This window comes from Oncorhynchus mykiss, chromosome 2 (genome assembly GCF_013265735.2).
Source record: "Oncorhynchus mykiss isolate Arlee chromosome 2, USDA_OmykA_1.1, whole genome shotgun sequence".
NCBI classification, from domain to species: domain Eukaryota; kingdom Metazoa; phylum Chordata; class Actinopteri; order Salmoniformes; family Salmonidae; genus Oncorhynchus; species Oncorhynchus mykiss.
The window spans coordinates 42,372,178-42,392,608 of record NC_048566.1 but is presented as its reverse complement, the minus strand read 5'-3'; the positions used below and the strand labels follow the sequence as shown (position 1 = coordinate 42,392,608).

The 20,431-nt window shown below is 43.2% G+C and overlaps 1 protein-coding gene across 1 annotated transcript in view; it reads right to left on the bottom strand.

Annotated features, from left to right (window-relative positions):
* Positions 1-8,651: 8,651 nt before the first annotated feature.
* The window catches only part of LOC110489963 (NADP-dependent malic enzyme), a 132,021-nt gene continuing 120,241 nt past the window's right edge, over positions 8,652-20,431 (bottom strand). The window contains exons 7-14 of the mRNA XM_021563003.2: positions 16,076-16,185; positions 15,158-15,255; positions 14,331-14,444; positions 13,096-13,201; positions 12,103-12,245; positions 11,131-11,304; positions 9,409-9,507; positions 8,652-9,027 (exon numbers count right to left, since the gene is read on the bottom strand). Coding sequence (XP_021418678.2) covers positions 8,860-9,027; positions 9,409-9,507; positions 11,131-11,304; positions 12,103-12,245; positions 13,096-13,201; positions 14,331-14,444; positions 15,158-15,255; positions 16,076-16,185 — 1,012 coding nt within the window. The 3' untranslated portion in view covers positions 8,652-8,859. The remainder of the gene's footprint in view (positions 9,028-9,408; positions 9,508-11,130; positions 11,305-12,102; positions 12,246-13,095; positions 13,202-14,330; positions 14,445-15,157; positions 15,256-16,075; positions 16,186-20,431) is intronic.

The window sequence follows — 20,431 nt, the reverse complement described above, 5'->3', positions numbered from 1 at the left end:
GTCCATGGGTAGCTCTCACTGTGCTGAAGTGAGTGTCAGTATTTTTATTCGTTTTTAAATTGGTTACTCCGTTGTCAAAAGAGAATATCACAAACAATGTTTTTTAACTTTACTTCTGGAACTTCTCAAATAAATAACCAGACGTACGAGTAATGTCTCAGACAGTTCTCTCAGGGTGGTTGTGAGTCATTAGGTGGAATAAGATCCGTTTTACCAGGGGCTGGAAGACCTACCGAAGACTCAAAACAAAACAATCTAGTTATTCTCAAGAGGCTGTATAGACAATAAGGTTTTTAAGAATCTATCAAACAATATGATGACCGACACCAGAGTATGCGAGTGGAGCAAGGCTGGAGTGGAGCGAGGAGAGGAGCCTGCCCAATTTGACTGGCATGAGAGTGTCTACCTTCTCTCCAGCTCCATTAGCGCTCACTTCACGCGCTCAGGGCATATCCGGCCCAGCATGCATTTGTAGTCTACTTGTGTGCTGCTATAGGCCCTTGCTTTAGCTACCGTCATGGAGTTCACTAAATATTTTCATTAAAAAAACTGTAAAATCACATAGGTACAAAATCATGGTGACTTACAAAGAGCAAGATGTAATGTGATGTGATGTAATGTCCACAACCAAATAATCATTGTGGAATCTGAAAAGACACAAATCCCAAAAGCATGATGGTGTACTTACTATGTGCACATGTTAAAAGACAGGAATGAGGTGGTTAGCTAATTAAGTGTGTCATTGTAGCAAAGTATTGATAAACAAAAAAATCTGATCTCTTAAAAGTTTCCTTCATTTTTGTTCTATTATCTATACAATAGGCCTGGCATATTCCATTTTTCAAGGAGCTTTCCCTTTGGTTGGGTTATTTATTTATTGTTATATTTTTTTACCCCTTTTTCTCCCCAATTTCATGTTATCCATTTGGTAGTTACAGTCTTGTCCAATCGCTGCAACTCCTATACGGACTCAGGAGAGGCGAAGGTCGAGAGCCGTTCAACCTCTGAAACACGAACCCGCCAAGGCGCACTGTTTTTTTGACACACTGCTCTCTTAACACAGAAGCCAGGCGCATCAAGTCTTGGAGGAAACACAGTACACACTGGCGACCAAGTCAGCGTGTATGCGCCCGGCACGCCAGAGGAGTCACTAGAGCGCGATGGGACAAGGACATCCCAGCTGGCCAAACCCTCCCCTAACCTGGACGAAGCTGGGCCAATTGTGCACGGTCTCATTGGTCTCCCGGTCGAGGCCGGCCACAGCCTGGGATCGAACCAGGATCTATAGTGACACAGCTAGCACTGCGATGCAGTGCCTTAGACCGCTGCCCCACTCGGGAGGCCTGGTGGGTTATTTTCCCTACAGTACCTAAAATAAAAAACTTTGCATCCCTGCCCAGCCTGGCAAGATTGGCCAAAAGGGTGTTTAGCATCTCCAGTGGCTCTGCAAGCACCTAGAGGATATTCCCCCGCTGCTGGCCTGCTTGCTCTTCAGGCACTATCACATGAGCCTGAAGCCAAAGACATGGTGTTTCTAAAAATGATTTCAAAGGCAATGATGCATTGTTAATTTAATTTGTATTTAATTCTAAGTAAGTCACAGCTTATATGCACAATTTATAGACTATGATGATTTAATACAAAAACATGTTGTTAAAATGCTGAGTGCTTAATATCCCTGACTTCCTACCAGCCTGGTGTGTCACAATTGCAAATGTTTCACAATACATTTCTTTATAGGCTATAGCCTTGAAATAAATACATAATTCATTTATGTTCCTTCTCAGGCTCTGTGTCTGGCACCTGACCTATTTAGAGTATTTACAGTGCCTTGCGTAAGTATTCGGCCCCCTTGAACTTTGCGACCTTTTGCCACATTCCAGGCTTCAAACATAAAGATATAAAACTGTATTTTTTTGTGAAGAATCAACAACAAGTGGGACACAATCATGAAGTGGAACGACATTTATTGGATATTTCAAACTTTTTAAACAAATCAAAAACTGAAAAATTGGGCGTGCAAAATTATTCAGCCCCTTTACTTTCAGTGCAGCAAACTCTCTCCAGAAGTTCAGTGAGGATCTCTGAATGATCCAATGTTGACCTAAATGACTAATGATGATAAATACAATCCACCTGTGTGTAATCAAGTCTCCGTATAAATGCACCTGCACTGTGATAGTCTCAGAGGTCCGTTAAAAGCGCAGAGAGCATCATGAAGAACAAGGAACACACCAGGCAGGTCCGAGATACTGTTGTGAAGAAGTTTAAAGCCGGATTTGGATACAAAAAGATTTCCCAAGCTTTAAACATCCCAAGGAGCACTGTGCAAGCGATAATATTGAAATGGAAGGAGTATCAGACCACTGCAAATCTACCAAGACCCGGCTGTCCCTCTAAACTTTCAGCTCATACAAGGAGAAGACTGATCAGAGATGCAGCCCATGATCACTCTGGATGAACTGCAGAGATCTACAGCTGAGGTGGGAGACTCTGTCCATAGGACAACAATCAGTCGTATATAAGAAGGTGCTCTTAAGGGGGCTGAATAATTTTGCACGCCCAAAATACCGTTTTATATCTTTATGTTTGAAGCCTGAAATGTGGCAAAAGGTCGCAAAGTTCAAGGGGGCCGAATACTTTCGCAAGGCACTGTATATGCTGTTTAATATGACATGTGGCCTATTTGAAATGATGAGCGCTTTCATGTTTATTATAATACATTTCATTCAAAACATATGGTTTGGTGTCAATACTTCAAAACCAAACGGTAGGTCCAGGTAGTCGCACAAATTGATGAATGGAACGAATTTGGAGAGGCAGTTCTTTTTTCTTGTGAGCAAGGAGCGGATTTTAGCGGAGTGGTTGGAAAGGACATGGAGCACCAGAGCTTGAGCACCGCTCCATGAGCAATGAACTCCACTCACATACTCTGACAGACACTAATACAGTGAGTATGGTCAGGACTCAATCCTTATTGTTTGCACACCTTATCTAGAATACATCATGGTAAGCTTCTGACCCTTTTATATACCAAGAGAGTTCTCAACCATAATTATCATGCATGTCTACATCAATTCTGACATTCAACAAACTGTATGGGGCCATAAACAAACAAGAAACAGCTCACCCAGAGGGAGTGTTTCTGGTGGGTGGAGACTAACGCGGGGAGGCATAAAACCGTTCTACCTCAATTTTACCAATACTAGGGGCGTTAAAACTCTAGACCACTTTTATTCTACCCACAGAAACGCATACAATGCCCCCCCTTCTGCAAATCTGACCACGACTCCATTCTTGTGCTTCCTGTTTACAAACAAAGGCTCAAACAGGAAGTACCAGTGATACGCTCAATACGGAAGTGATTGGATGAAGCAGATGTGAGGCTACAAGACTGTTTTGTTATGTTTCGAGATACATCCGATACCATTGAGGAGTTTGCCACAACAGTCGCAGGCTTCATCAATAAGTGCATAGACGATTTCGTCCCCACAGTGACTATACGAACATATCCAAACCAAAAACTATGGATTACAGGCAATATCCACCTAGGATAAATTCTAGAGATACCACTGACAAGGAACTGGACATAGATGCACACAAGAAAACCTGCTACGACCTCCAATGAGACATCAAACATGCAAAAGGACAAAACACTCAGAAAAAAAGGGTTCCAAAGGGGTTCTTTGTGAAGGGATAAGGTTCTACCAAGAACTGTTTTGATCAGAAGAACCGTTTTTGGAAGAAAGGGTTCTTTGATTCTTTGGAAGGCAAAAATGGTTCTACAAAGAACCATATGCTCTCCAGCATGCTCTATTGCAGTGAGATTTTCAACATTGTTTGTTTTACTGTTATATCAGTTGTTTTTGCATTGATTGTGTAGCATAAAATGTATCAACCAAAGATAAATAACATATCATTTTCTAAACTAATCTAATCTGTTAGCAATTGGTTGTTCCAGTTTTCAATCTTCTACTCTGGCAGTCATTCTGAATGCAGGTTGCGGGTGTTTAACAATTCTTCTTGTTGGATATCCCAACTCTAGCTGGATTCCAATAGGAATTACACATCACTTTGCAAGCCAGGATAATGTGACTTGCAGGCCTGATGTGGCCTGTAAACCAGGTGATTCCTAACACCCCTGTGTTAGGGTATAACTAGGCCCTCAAAGACCTAAGAATGCTGTACATAGACTACAGCTCAGCGTTCAACACCATAGTCCCCCTCTGAGCTCATCACAAAGCTAGGGAGCCTGAGATTGAACACCTTCCTCTGCAACTGGATCCTGGACTTCCTGATGGGCCAGCCCCAGGTGGTGAGGGTAGGAAACAACACCTCCGCCACGCTGACCCTGAACATGGGGGTCCCTCAGGGGTGTGTACTTAGTACCCTCCTGTACTCGCTGTTCACCCACGACTGCCTGGGAATGCACGACTCCAACACCATCAAGTTTTCTTATGACACAACAGTGGTAGGCCTGATCACCGACAGCAATGAGACAGCCTACAGGGAGGAAGTCAGAAGCTTAGCAGTGTGGTGCCAGGACATCAACCTCTCCCTCAACGTCAGTAAAACTAAGGACCTGATCGTGGACTATAGGAGAAAGAGGGAAGAGACCCCACCCACAGGGCTGTAGTCCACACACACCCGCACTGTCGTGAAGAGGGCACGGCAACACCTAATCCCTCTCAGGAGGCGAAAAAGATTTGGCATAGGCCCTCGGATCCTCAAAATGTTATATAGTTGTACCATTGAAGGAATCTTGACTGACTGCATCACCGCTTGTTATGGCAAATGCACCGCCTTCGACCACAAAGAGCTACAGAGGGTGGTGCAGACAGCCCAGTATATCACTGTGGTTGAGCTCCCTGCCATCCAGGAACTCTATATCAGGCGGTGTCAGCTCTCGTATCAATAGGCTCCGAGACAGCTTCTAACCCCAAGCCATAAGACTGCTAAATAGCCATAATACTGCTAAATAGTTCAGATAACCATTAATTGGCTATCTGCACTGACCCTATCTTGCACTGACCTTGTGCACACTCACTTGACAATATATACACACATTAATACACACTCACTACATATGCACACACAACCACATAACACACACATGCGTACCGACACAACTAATAACACTTTTACACATCATTTGCTGCTGAAACTCTGTTCTTTCTTTTATTCTTATTATTATCTATTATGATGCCTAGTCACTTTACCCTGCCTTGTACATACATTACATGACCAAAAGTATGTGGACACCTGCTCTTCAAACATCTCATTCCAAAATGATGTGCATTAATATAGAGTTGGTCCCCCATTTGCTGCTATAATAGCTTCCACTCTTCTGGGAAGGCTTTCCACTAGATGTTGAAACATTACTGCGGGGACTTGCTTCCATTCAGCCACAAGAACATTAGTGAGGTCGGGCACCGACTTGGGCGATTAGGCCTGGTTTCGCAGTTGGTGTTCCAATTCATCCCAAAGGTGTTCGACGGGGTTAAGGTCAAGGCCATGTGCAGACCAGTCAAGTTCTTCCACACAGATCGACAAACTATGTCTGTATGGACCTCGCTTTGTGCACGTGGGTATTGTCATGTGAAAACATGGGCATTCCCCAAAGGGCCTTCCCCAAACTGTTGCCACGAAGTTGTAAGCACAAAATTGTCTAGAATGTCACTGCATGGTGAAGAGTTAAGATTTCCCTTCACTGGAACTAAGGGGCTTAGCCTAAACCATGAAAAACAGACCATTATTACTCCTCCGCCAAACTTTGCACTATGCATTGGGGCAGGTAGCGTTCTCCTGGCATCCGCCAATTCCAGATGGTGAAGAGTGATTCAGCACTCCAGAGAACGCGTGTTCACTACTCCAGAGTCCAATGGCGGCGAGCTTTATACCACTCCAGCCGACATTTGGCATTGCTCATGGCAATCTTGTGTGTGGCTGCTCAGTCTTGGAAACACAATTCATTAAGCTCCCGACGAACAGTTATTGTGCTGACATTTCTTCCAGAGGCAATTTGGAACTAGGTAGTGAGTGTTGCAACCAAGGACAGAGGATTTTTACGCACTACGTGAGCTTGTGTGGCCTACCACTTCGTGCCTGAGCCATTGTTGCTCTTAGACGTTTCCATTTCACAATAACAGAACTTACAGTTCACCGGGGCAGCTCTAGCATGGCAGAAATTTGACGAACTGACTTGTTGGAATGGTGGCATCCTACGATGGTCCAATGTTGAAAGTCACAGTTCTTCAGTAAGGCCATTGTACTGCCAATGTTTGTCTATGGAGATTGCATGGCTGTGTGCTCAATTTTATACACCTGTCAGCAACAGTTGTGGATGAAATAGCTGAATCAATCAAATTTGAAGGGGTGTTAACATACATGACATATACAAAAGTATCTCCCTCAAATATCTCTGCACATTGATCTGGTACTGCTACTCCCTGTACATAGCTTCATTCTTGTGTATTTAATTTTATTTGTCTTATGTTACCATTTTATTTTTTATTATTTTATTATTTTTAAACTCTGTATTGTTGGCAAGGAATCGTAAGAAAGCATTTCACGGTTTTACTCTAATTTACTCTTAAGCCAACATCCGCCGAGTTGACAATGAATGTGGTGCCCACGAACATTGTGAATATTGCCTTTAATAGGCACATTGTTGACAGAGCAACACGCTTCTCTATAACCCCGGCCTTTGTGTACGGATGACCGATTCTTACCAGTATATCCATGGGAAAATAGTTAGTCATGCTACTTTGGGATGGCTGAGTGGAGACATCTAACATGTGACATCAAAGACCCACTCTCCTCTCACCCTGTGCATCACAGCCAACAGTCTTTCTCCTAGTTACAGTGCCTTGCGAAAGTATTCGGCCCCCTTGAACTTTGCGACCTTTTGCCACATTTCAGGCTTCAAACATAAAGATATAAAACTGTATTTTTTTGTGAAGAATCAACAACAAGTGGGACACAATCATGAAGTGGAACGACATTTATTGGATATTTCAAACTTTTTAAACAAATCAAAAACTGAAAAATTGGGCGTGCAAAATTATTCAGCCCCTTTACTTTCAGTGCAGCAAACTCTCTCCAGAAGTTCAGTGAGGATCTCTGAATGATCCAATGTTGACCTAAATGACTAATGATGATAAATACAATCCACCTGTGTGTAATCAAGTCTCCGTATAAATGCACCTGCACTGTGATAGTCTCAGAGGTCCGTTAAAAGCGCAGAGAGCATAATGAAGAACAAGGAACACACCAGGCAGGTCCGAGATACTGTTGTGAAGAAGTTTAAAGCCGGATTTGGATACAAAAAGATTTCCCAAGCTTTAAACATCCCAAGGAGCACTGTGCAAGCGATAATATTGAAATGGAAGGAGTATCAGACCACTGCAAATCTACCAAGACCTGGCCGTCCCTCTAAACGTTCAGCTCATACAAGGAGAAGACTGATCAGAGATGCAGCCAAGAGGCCCATGATCACTCTGGATGAACTGCAGAGATCTACAGCTGAGGTGGGAGACTCTGTCCATAGGACAACAATCAGTCGTATATTGCACAAATCTGGCCTTTATGGAAGAGTGGCAAGAAGAAAGCCATTTCTTAAAGATATCCATAAAAAGTGTTGTTTAAAGTTTGCCACAAGCCACCTGGGAGACACACCAAACATGTGGAAGAAGGTGCTCTGGTCAGATGAAACCAAAATTGAACTTTTTGGCAACAATGCAAAACGTTATGTTTGGCGTAAAAGCAACACAGCTCATCACACTGAACACACCATCCCCACTGTCAAATATGGTGGTGGCAGCATCATGGTTTGGGCCTGCTTTTCTTCAACAGGGATAGGGAAGATGGTTAAAATTAATGGGAAGATGGATGGAGCCAAATACAGGACCATTCTGGAAGAAAACCTGATGGAGTCTGCAAAAGACCTGAGACTGGGACGGAGATTTGTCTTCCAACAAGACAATGATCCAAAACATAAAGCAAAATCTACAATGGAATGGTTCAAAAATAAACATATCCAGGTGTTAGAATGGCCAAGTCAAAGTCCAGACCTGAATCCAATCGAGAATCTGTGGAAAGAACTGAAAACTGCTGTTCACAAATGCTCTCCATCCAACCTCACTGAGCTCGAGCTGTTTTGCAAGGAGGAATGGGAAAAAATTTCAGTCTCTCGATGTACAAAACTGATAGAGACATACCCCAAGCGACTTACAGCTGTAATCACAGCAAAAGGTGGCGCTACAAAGTATTAACTTAAGGGGGCTGAATAATTTTGCACGCCCAATTTTTCAGTTTTTGATTTGTTAAAAAAGTTTGAAATATCCAATAAATGTCGTTCCACTTCATGATTGTGTCCCACTTGTTGTTGATTATTCACAAAAAAATACAGTTTTATATCTTTATGTTTGAAGCCTGAAATGTGGGAAAAGGTCGCAAAGTTCAAGGGGGCCGAATACTTTCGCAAGGCACTGTATATGTTTTATACACACATTTTCTGTTAGCTTTAAAGATTGTTTTTTCCCTCTTAGTATGACAGGGTCATGGGAGCAAACAATGGTAATGCCCAAACCTTACCCAAGAAACCCCTAAAAGTACTGTAGACACACAAACAAACACAATGACAGCAGATATGAAGTAAACAATCATTTAAACCATTTTATTTGATCATGTCTATTTCGGCTCGTATCTATCACATTCATTAAGATATTTTCTCTTTCACATTAAAATTACAATCACCATTGTCTTAATGAAATTGCACTTTTGTAGTCTCCTTCACTCCCATCCTGGATCACTTCTCCTTTGTGCCCCATGTCCCTAGCCCTCAGTCTCTCCACCACGTCACAGTTTGCATGACTGGATGGTCATGGCGTCCTCTGGCCAGCGGTAAGAGTCCACAGCAAACTCGTCATAGTCAGGGCTGTAGATCAGGGAGCGCACAAAAGCCTCCTTATCCTCAGGCTCCGGGTACAGCGTCGCCAACTTGTGCTCATAGGCAAACTCCACGATCTGTAAGACACGCAAACACACACACACGATAGTTCATAGGTATAGACTGAGTAGTATACAAAACATTAAGAAAACCTGCTCTTTCCATGACATCCATGACCAAGTGAATCCTGGGCAAGGCTATGATCCCCGAACATGTTAACTCCACTTCAAATCAGTGTAGATGAAGAGGATGAGACAGGTTAAAGAAGGATTTTGTATGTGTGCCATTCAGAGGGTGAATGGGCAAGACAACTCGATATTAGGAAGGTGTTCCTAATGTTTGGTATACTCAGTGTAAGTGTGAAGACCGATTGAGGGTATGGAAGCATGAAGACCTAAGGACATGTTTGTTTGTGTGTGTGTGTGTGTGTGTGCGTGCAGATGTGTGTGTGCTCTCACCTTCACGGCCAGCTTGAGAGAGACATCTCTGATGGTGTTCAGGGGAGGGTACAGTCTTCCCTCTGACAGATCCTTCTCTGTCACCAGGTCAGCAATGGTCTGTCAGAGAGCAACCAAATGGATGAGTTATGCACACACAGTCACAAGCAGATATTTGGCATACCTTAACAGACACACATTTTACTGTAAAGAGTATTGAGACGTTGGAATGCATTTCAAATCAAGTTCAATTTGATTAGATTTCGATATGATATACCGGTAGGGTGGGCATGAGGGTATAATGGCTGGCAATCAGTGTAGATAATGTAGCTAAGACTTGACATTCATCACACCCTCCCCCTCCTGCTGTTGCGTAACCATCCTCCATCCTCAGTCTACCTGAGGCTGAGTGTGGCTCTCATATGCCTGAGGCCCATGATGACAGTATCAAATAAAATATGAAATTGTCATGCAGTAATGCACCTCCACTTATGTATCACCGTGAAGCTTTAATCGTCTCCCATGTCTGCAGAGCCAGGCAGCACAGAGCAAAGCGAGTTGATAGGCTGTTCTTGTGCGAAAGCCAATGAGAGGTTATCAGTTTGGGCATTTTTTCCCTGATGGTTTATTGACTGGGCTCACAGGGATATTATTATATTTGCCATGCCACTGAGCTGGGGACAGACATGAGGACATTTTTAAGTGATTTTCACTGTAGTGTTTTTTTGCAGACTTTAGTGTAGTATTCAATGTAGTGTTTTTGTAGACTTCAGTGAATACTGTGTAAAGTGTAAAGTATTTACAGTAGGATACTGTAGTATTTACAGTTAACTATAGTATAAATACTGTTGTAAAATAACTAGTATATACTATAGTAATTAATGTAGTGTTTTTGTGGACATTACTGTAGTATTTCCTATAGTATTTTATTATATTTGACATAGAAGTGGAGTCTTTCTCCTTCAGGAAACCTACTGGAGAAATTTAGTTTTCTCCAGTAGGTTGTACATAACCTGTAAGGAAATAGGACTGGGGTCTGAACAGATAGTTCTGAGATTCTGCTCTTTTCTATATAACTGAGGTCTATACCTGGCATGTAGGTTTCTCACTCCTGGGTGGCACAAATTGCGATATGGGGGAGGGGGATGGGCAAGGTATATGCACATCGGATACTGTAGCATTTACTGTAGTTAAAAAGTGTTTTTGCTACAGTGTACTAGTGTTTTTTTTGCGGATAATACTGTAGTGTTTACTGTAGTATTCTACAGTATACTACAGTTTACTATAGAATGATATAGTAAGTACTGTAGTATTCGATAGTAAACTGTAGTCGTTTTCAGGTAGGGTCTCCAGGAAGGAGTGAAGATGAAGAGGGGAGAAAAAAAGAGGGTGAGACATGGGGGAACATTTATAGCGAGATTGAGTTGAAAAAAATAGAGAAAGCAATACGGAAAGTGAAAGAGAGATATTGAGTTGGAGAAAATACATGAATAGAGAAGGAGAAGAAGAAATATACAAAAGGAGAGCGATAGAGAGGGAGTTGAATAGGAAGTGATAGAGAGAATGGAAGAGAGTGTGTTGAAAAAGAGACAAAGAAGAAGAAGAGAAGAAGTGAGAGTTAGAGGGTGTGTGTGTGTGTGTATTAAGATTATATTATAACGAGTGCTCTGTCACAAAGCTATTTGAAAGTAAATTAACTGATAATTGGATGGATGCATGTGTGTGTGTGTGTGTGTGGTTTACCTCTGCGGTGGTGAGGAAGATCTCATCTGTGATGTGTCGGATTGCACAGGCGGTGACGCCCAGGCCGACTCCTGGGAACACGTACGCATTGTTGCCCTGGCCAGGGAAGAACGTCCGCCCATCAGGGAGGGTCACGGGGTCAAATGGACTGCCACTGGCAAAGATGCCCCGCCCCTGGACCAAACAAGTGTCGAGGGTGTCAACACAGGAAAATATATTACTGTGCATATACTGTACATACACACGGACTCAACCTCTCTCCTCTATAAATTAACTTTCCCCCAGGGTCATTGTAGTAAGTACAATATGTGCTCTTAATCAATTTATGGATTGGCTGCAGGGCCGAATTCTCTGGACCTCTCTCTGGCCCCCTCTTCCCGATCTCTAAACAACTGAACCTTCTGTAGCATGTGCGGGATTAGAAGCGACAGTACTCTGGCGAAAACGCAGGACTTTCGGCTGCCCAGAGGTGGAATACTGGCAAATTTAAATTCTGCTGTCAGTCATATTGTGTGGTGTTGACCAATGAAAAGCGAAATAACAGTTTTGAGGTTAAAATGCAGACTGTTTAGACTGTGTCCTGCTTATGTTTATGCTACGGCAATATCTTAAGTTACAACAGACAGAGAGGGTTGTAGCCTCCATCCTAAATTAACCTACAAAATATATATATTTTTGGAACGTTAGTTTAAATCGCCACAGGGTTTTTATTTCAGCTGTTCAGAAATATGAGGCAGAAGAAACCCAAGTAACACTTGAGCAGAACGTGATTCCTTTGTTTAGCTCTGGGGAAGAGGCGTCCAGGTGGACGGGACAGGAAGTCAGTGGTTTGAGTCGTTCGCGCAGTCTCAGCCATCAATTTAACCAGTAAACACAATGCATTCACTTCTACTAACTTCAGTATACATACTGTTCAAGCATGGAACTGATCAAGTGTTGAAGTACACAGACACTTCAGACCCACTCCGGTACCTCTGTGATGGTGTAGCACTGCTCGGCAGTGCACTCTGCCTTGCTGGTGGGGTTGCTAAGGGCGAAGATGATCGGCCTCTCGTTAAACGAGGCCATGTCCCTGATGATTTCCTCCGTGAAAGCTCCAGAGATGGCTGCCACACCTAGAGAGCAGGAACGTATTCATTAGGCTCCAAAAGGAAGAAAACAGACTGAAATAGGGAGGGACTACCTGAACTTAAATCCAATACGAAATGCTCACTTTCGTTTTCCATTGCAAAATGTTTTGCTACGGTGTATCCTAATGAATAAGACCCACGAGAGAACACATTAACCATGCAGACCACTACAAACTCTAACCCAGGGGTGGTAAAACATCTATCCACCTGGAGAGATATTGGGTAATTGGAATTTCAATAAATCTCAGTGATTTACTGGATTGTATTGAATTGTAACCTGTATACTGTTGTCTATACTATTCTACGGTCTCTCATTCACTTAATAATGTTTACATATCATTACTCATCTCATATGTATATACTGTTTTCTATGCTATTCTACTGTATCTCATTCACTTAATAATGTTTACATATCATTACTCATCTCATATGTATATACTGTTTTCTATACTATTCTAGTGTATCGCATTCACTTAATAATGTTTACATATCGTGCATTACTCATCTCATATGTATATACTGTTTTCTATACTATTCTAGTGTATCTTAGTCCGTTCCGCTCTGACATTGCTCGTCCATATGTATATAGTCTTAATTCATTTCTACTTAGATTTGTGTGTATTGGGTATATGCTATGGAATTTGTTTGATTATTACTTGTTAGACATTACTGCACTGTCGGAGCTAGAAGCACAAGCATTTCACTACACCCACAATAACATCTGCTAATCACGTGTATGTGACCAATAAAATTAGATTTGATTTATAAATAAAGGTTCAATTAAAATCCAATTGACCCCCTCCCTGCCTCCCCAGTGAGCTAATTGGTGTATTACCTATGATGGCTGTGGGTTTGAGCTCATGTACCACATCTACCAGGTTCCTCATCTGCTTGTGTTCGTGGGCAAACCTCTCCTTCTCATGGGTCAGGTGGTCTCTTCCCTGAGGGTGGAAGAGAGATAGTTGGAAGACAGATTATGATGGAGCTTGTTTCTACACATGCAACTGAATGTTCTCTTTGATAATCTCTGAAATAAATACATAGAGGAATTCAAACACAGACACAAAGACTATCTACAAGAGCCAAGGATTCTGGACTTCTCCACCCTCACCCACTTAAGGGAAATAAGCTTGATGGGGTTTCAGTGGAGACAAGTGCTATGTGTTCTGGTCACTAGAGGGCAGTGTTGACTCAATGCTGGTCTACAGAGTTGGTGACAAACGTACATCCAGCTTGCCAAAGGCTCCATGGAGTTAGTGACTTTACCAGAACCCTATAAAGTGAATATCAACAGGTACCACCACTGCATGCATGTCTGTCTTTCTGCCTGCATGAAAGCCTCATCATTTAGTTGATCAAATAAGGATTACTTCTATAAACAATTCCCTCTTCATCTTTTATTGCGTCAACCCTGTGGTCAGAATGACCTTTTCAAGACAGACAGTTCTGGAAAAGGTCATACAATGACAGAAGCATGGACACAATACCAGCTTCTGGTGTAATTGTGTGCGCACTGTGCAGAGTTATTCTTATCATTGATCAAACAGAATTGACTCCACAAACACCCACAAAGAATTGACTGACAATCTCTGGGTAGTTCTTCAGTCGCCAACCACATGTGGACCATGACAGGGCTAAGACTGTGGCAGTTCTCTGTTGAAATAAATGCAATACAGTAGCCTGTGTCAATACAACAACGGACTCAAAGGACTGGTAGACAACCAGGCTCAAACTCACCCACACCCTGGCAGCATCTGGTGAAACCCTTAATTAAATGCATAACATCTACAGTTGTTCATCCCATGACAGACTACCTGTCTTGTTGAACTATGAGAGCTACGACTCTCATTCAGACTCATGTCTATCTTTCAGTTCATGTATAATAAACAAGGGTTGGGATCAATTCAGTCAATTTACGAAGTAAACTGAGATTCGGTCAGTCATGTCATACATCATGAATATATGCATGCCTATAGGTCAGGACAGTGGGGATTCCAGACAGAGCTCTGTCTACTCTACAGGGGATGAGTGACCCTGGACGAGTGGCCAGAGCGGAGGTACTTGTATCACCTTGACGATGAGACCCTTGGAGTCAACCATCCAGATCTTCCTCAGAGCCTCATCTTCGGAGAGTCCCTCCTTCTCCATCGCCATCGTGATGAGGTCAGCTATCCCCATCGCAGCCTGGGGACAAGAGGGAGAGAAAAGGGAGGGAGAGCGGGAGAGAGAAAGCAGATGTGATAGGAATGCCTCTGTGCCCCACCATTCACTTCCCTGACCAAACAAGAAATAAGTCCCTAGCTTTCACCCCTAAACCCGCAAACAATTGACCCAGTTTTTATTCTGACTTATTGTAATCTTGATTCTAGTTATATTAATGCACAACTTTAAAATTGTGTGATTTAATTCATTGTAGGTCTGTGAAATGCTTGAAAAGGCTTGTTTTTCTGTTCTCAGCACAATAACCCTTTACTGTAAATGCACTCAAGTTCTACACATTACCATCTGCTTCCCTTTCAATACAAAGTGGTCATCCACCAACATGGAAAACATATGAAACAAGGCATTTTAAAAGAAGATGGGGGTACTATGGTTCACAGTTAGGCCAAGAGCCCCAGAGGCTGAAAATACATTCTAAATGTCTCCCCATTACAAATGATGTTGTGCTAATCACAGTTTTATTTCCATGTTCTCCTGTTTATTAGCGACATGGTCTGTTGAGCACAGCCTAGTGGTCTACTAGACCTAAATAAAAAGCTCAGTGATTGGGAATGAGAATTTGAAGCATTGGTCTGTGGTTATTTCTGATTATGTCATTAGGGGCAATCAGTCTGCCGCATTTCTGAGCAGAAAAAAACAGGAGTGAATTTGCACATTGACAAGAGCTCTGCACCCACCTCCCCTGCACCCTGGAATACAATGGTATGGTCTGACATCTTGCACTTGGTGACACGAAGGGCAGCGAGTAGGCCGGCCACCGCCACTGCAGCGGTACCTGAGGGGGGTTGGGGGGACAGAGTGACATATATGATTTAAACCTGCAAGTATGAGCTTTCCTCAAGTGAGTTACTACTGCAGTGAGAGAGAGTGTCAATTTGCCCTTTATGTTGCCTGCAGTAATAGCAAGCAGATTTACCGAGACAGAGAATTAGAGAGAAAATATGGTTTAGATTAGCCTGCAGAAATCACAACGGCTACCAGGGCTAATTTCTGGGGAAAGTAGTTTTATTTGACAGACAAACTAATGGCTCCTCAGACATGGTGTGACTGATACTGTGGTCTCATTAAGGATACAAAAAGTGTGGCTGTGTCCCAAATGGCACCCTATTCCCTACATAGTGCACACAGGGCCCATAAGGCTCTGGTCAAAAGTAGTCCACTATAGAAGGAATAGCGGTGCCATTTGGGACACAGCCCTAGTCTGGAGTCTCTGGACTTACTGTTACATTACTGTTGTTTTCCACAGGACTCTATCAAACCCAACCCACTGGAGAGAGAGGGATCAGGGGCTCGGTGTGTGTGTTTGACATTTGAATTAGTGCTCTATGAACAAGCTCTCTGATTTAAACTGAGTGATTCGATGAATGGGTGGTTGGGTGTGTGTGAGGGAGGGAGGGAAGAAGATAAAGTGGAAATAGAGAGGGAGAGATAAAGGGAAGGAGGATGATTGATCGAGAGGGAGTTTGAGTGCATGTGGCGTGGTGTGTGTGCGTGTGTGTGTGTGTGTGGTGCATGTGGGTGGGTTCTTGTGAGAGCACGTTATCGAGTCTCTGTGCAATTGATATTGGCATTTTGCAATCGAAGTATACGTGTACCTTGGATGTCATCGTTGAACGTGCAGTACTGGTCGCGGTACTTGCTCAGCAGACGGAAGGCATTGGTATTGGCAAAGTCCTCAAACTGGATGAGACAATCCATTCCATACCTGTGGATAAGACAGCCAAGTCAGATAAGACCACATTCACATTCCTACTCTTTTTCTAGTCATTCGCCACAGGGCCAAGAGAGTTCAAACAAAGGAGAGTCGAAAATCAGAGTAATCACGTCCAGGACTGTGATAATGTTGTGCATCGACAGTAGAGGAATGTTACACACACACACACACACACACACACACACACACACACACACACACACACACACACACACACACACACACACACACACACACTTCTGTGTAGCAAATAGTGTATTGCCTCTGCCTGTACCAAGTCCCTCTTCTACACCATAGGAATAAGAACCTTCACAGTTCTGTCCTGGAGAGGGCACTCATTCACTGTTGAGGAGCTCGAGTTACATTTGAAACATGTGGAGTGGGATGCTGTACAAGCTTGGTGGGTTTATGCACACAATGCACACGATTCATTATGAGTGTAAATAAGCATGTTTCCATGTGCAGGCTATACCATCCAGCGATCCACTTTGTCAGTGACTTAGGCCACAAAAATACTGTAAGAAACATGGTGCAAGACAGGCTATTTGCCTCTGCTTAGTGACCAATCCTCAAACAGCTGTCCTCCAGGTTACTAGACAGGTTCAATGGCTGTCAAGAAGGGAGATCTGCTAGCTACCACAAAGGAACGGAAACACTATAAAACCCTGTGTAATGGCAAGAATAGCAGGACCACCTAGTAAATCCCTGAACTACTTTACAAACTAATCCCCAGTCCACCTGACACCCTGTTCACCAACATATATGACCTCATCATCCATTAATACAAAACCCTACAAAAACACGATACACAGAAAATAAGAAATGTATTATGAGCTGCTAAAATAGCCTTAGCAGAAAGTGACTCCTGGTTCCCATGCGCTCTTCCACAGTGCTGTAAATCTGTGACAACAGAGTAACAGAAGCTCTATCTATTCGCCAAGCCCAGTGTCACAAAGATACGATAGGGGTAGAGGAAGGGATAGGGTGGGACATGCACTTCTAATGAAAACTCCAGGGCTCGCATTTCGGCTGCATGGCGCGGGAGGAAAATGGGGACAGGTCGAGCAAACAGAGAGCAACGGCAGCCCAGAGTATGGACCTGTCAATCATGAGGGCAAGGAGAGGGAGAGATGATGTGAGTTTCACCCCCTTGTTCTTTATGGATCTTTCTAGCTACAATATAACTTGCTTTTCTCTCCCCTCTCTCTCTTTCTGTCCCAACTCCATTATTTCTCTCTCTACCTCTCTCTTTCGCTCCCTCTCTCCATCTTTCTAGTGAGCCCCTCATACCCAGCATATGGAAAAGATTCACCCCGGCATTTCTGCAGCTTATTGTACAAATCACGAAAGCCGTTTCCCAGTTGGCCGTCTGCTGCTAAAATGCTTAAGCCTCCAGGGCAGGAGGAGGAAGAAGAGAGAGGGGGATGAGAATTGGAGAGGAAGGATAAGAGGATGAGAGCTGGGCTTCAGTGATAATAAAACTTGAGCTCCAGATCAGAGGTGGGTTCCGTCCCCGTGTCTGTCTGACCCTGTATTTCATCAGACTCAGCCATCTGTGATGCAGCGCATTCTGTAAGTAACGATTGACGCAGGGAGTGACTGAACGAGTGCTCAAAACGAACACAGCAGGACCGCGGAGAGAAAATGTGTTTTCTATCAGGCACAGAGGAAAGCAACGTACCAAAGCAGTGCAGCTATGGCTACGGGGAGGATGCGAAAAGCAGCCAAAAAAGGCACCATAAACTTTTCATTGTCTCAGGGCTGCAGGAGAGGCGCACAGCCAGAGAGGCGAGGATGCTGTCACCGCTACAGCACCACTACCGCCCCCTACCGTGCTTTATTGTGCATCGCTACGAGGTCACCCCAGTTCATCCAGAAAAACAGGCGCCCTCGCAGCTATTCAAAGAGGTGGTTTTGGAGGCAGAGTGTTGTGGCTCTGTAGCTCGGAGACAGACGACAGTCATGTAGCTCTCGTGTTGCGTGTGACAAAATCATATAGTAGGTAGTGGATAGCTTCAAGTTGAAGCACAGACTGATTTATCCTACTGATAGATAGTACGTGATCTACACAGCTCTGTATAGGAGTTCTAATGAGGAGGACTGAATGTCCACAAGCAATCAATCAAAACCAAAATTAGAATATTTGCGATGGAGGGAGAGACTGAAATCAGTCTTGGCTAGGGTCAAACCCCTGGTCATCAGGCCATACCAACAGAGAGAGGGAGAGGCTAGATGGGTGTACCTCCGATCAGAACGAAAACCCCTGGTATGTATTGACCCCCATTGTACTAACTATTTCCATTCTTTCCTAAAGCCTGTTGTCTTTCTCTGACGCCTGAATGGGCCCCTCACTCCCACAATGCACCTCCCAGCCTACCGTAACACACCCAAGATAAAGAGGCTGGATCTGCTTTAGGTGAGAAGCCTCTAGAAACTACTAATGCGCCACACCCAGAGATGAGTAACATGCCCTGTAGAAATTCCTAAGTGAGGTTGAAGTGGAAAGAACACAGGTCTCTCAGTGAGGAGGGAACAGAGAGAGAGCAAAAGAGAGAAACAGAGAGAGACGAGAAGACCTAAAGGTGTTGAGAGGAGCTCCTCTGCCCAGTGCTAAAATCAGCCCATAACGCGATGATAGCCATGAGATATTGGGGAAGATTATGGAAAAAGATTATGGAAAAAAGGAACAATACAAATCAAATTGTATTGGTCACATACACATGGTTAGCAGTTATTGGGAGTGTATCGAAATGCTTGTGCTTCTAGTTCCGACAGCGCAGCAATATCTAACAACTCCACAACAACTACCTAATACACACAAATCTAAGTAAAGGAATGGAATAAGAATATACAGTATACACTACCAGTCAAAACCTTTAGAACACTTACTCATTCAAGGGTTTTTCTTTATTTGTACTATTTTCTACTCGAAGAATCACAAATATAAAATGTATTTTGATTTTTTTAACACTTTTTTGATTTACTACATGATTCCATATGTGTTATTTCATAGTTTTGATGTCTTCACTATTATTCTACAATGTAGAAAATAGTACAAATTAAGAAAAACCCTTGAATGAGTAGGTGTTCTAAAACTTTTGACCGGTAGTGTACATATATGTATATATGGATGAGCAATGACAGAGCGGCATCGGCAAGATGCAATAGATGGTATAAAATACAGTATCCATGTATCCAAATCCATGTACTCTGACTGTGATTTGGCAGGGGGAATACGTTCTCTCTACCATTCCCTCCAGCTCCACTCAAAAATCAAATCAAATGTATTTATATAGCCCTTCTTACATCAGCTGATATCTAAAAGTGATGTACAGAAACCCAGCCTAAAACCCCAAACAGCAAGCAATGCACGTGTAGAAGCATGGTGGCTAGGAAAAACTCCCTAGAAAGGCCAAAACCTAGCTCCTCTGTCAACTAGACTGTCCACTCAGACTCCTAGGAGACAGAGTTGCTGCAGAGAACACTGGAAAACACTCCATCACTGTGGATGAGAGGGACATAGTGGAAAAATTCTTCCTCCTTGCACCTGCTTATGGAAGTGTTCACAAGACAGTTCATCTAGCCTGGTCCCAGATCTGTAGGTGATGAATAGCCAACTCATATGGTCGTACAACAACCATAAGAGTTGGCTTCAAAGCACAAACAGATCTAGGACCAGGATAACCTGGGTTGCTTACGCATTGGTTAAACTGTACCACATCAGGCCTTACACAAAAAAAACACAAAAGTTGAAGAAACACACCCAGTAACATAATGCAGATAAACAAATACACTCATGCACATGCTACTTCACAATATGATATTGGAACTTTAAAAATAACTAACAAAAATATATTTTTAGAGGGGGATGGTACTTGATGCTGCTGTGGACCATCACAAGTATATCTCTGTTGATGAAGCGGTCTTCAACTTGGCCCTCATCAGCCAACGGGCGACCGTCCAAGTGCTTGGACAACGTGGGGGAAACATCTCCATGTGCGCAGCCCATCTCTGAAGATAGTGTTGTAGGATATAGGTCATTTCTTGGATCCAACAACGCTGCACACTTCATTGTGTTTCTCAATGAAATTGAGCTTGCCGGTCAAGGTGAATGGGTCACCTATGGCATTGTGAAAGACAATGTCAGATTCCACCATGCAGAGGTGGTTCTGGCATGGTTTTGGGCTCATCCCAGATTCGTGACCCTATACCTGCCCCCATACTCTCTTTTCCTCAA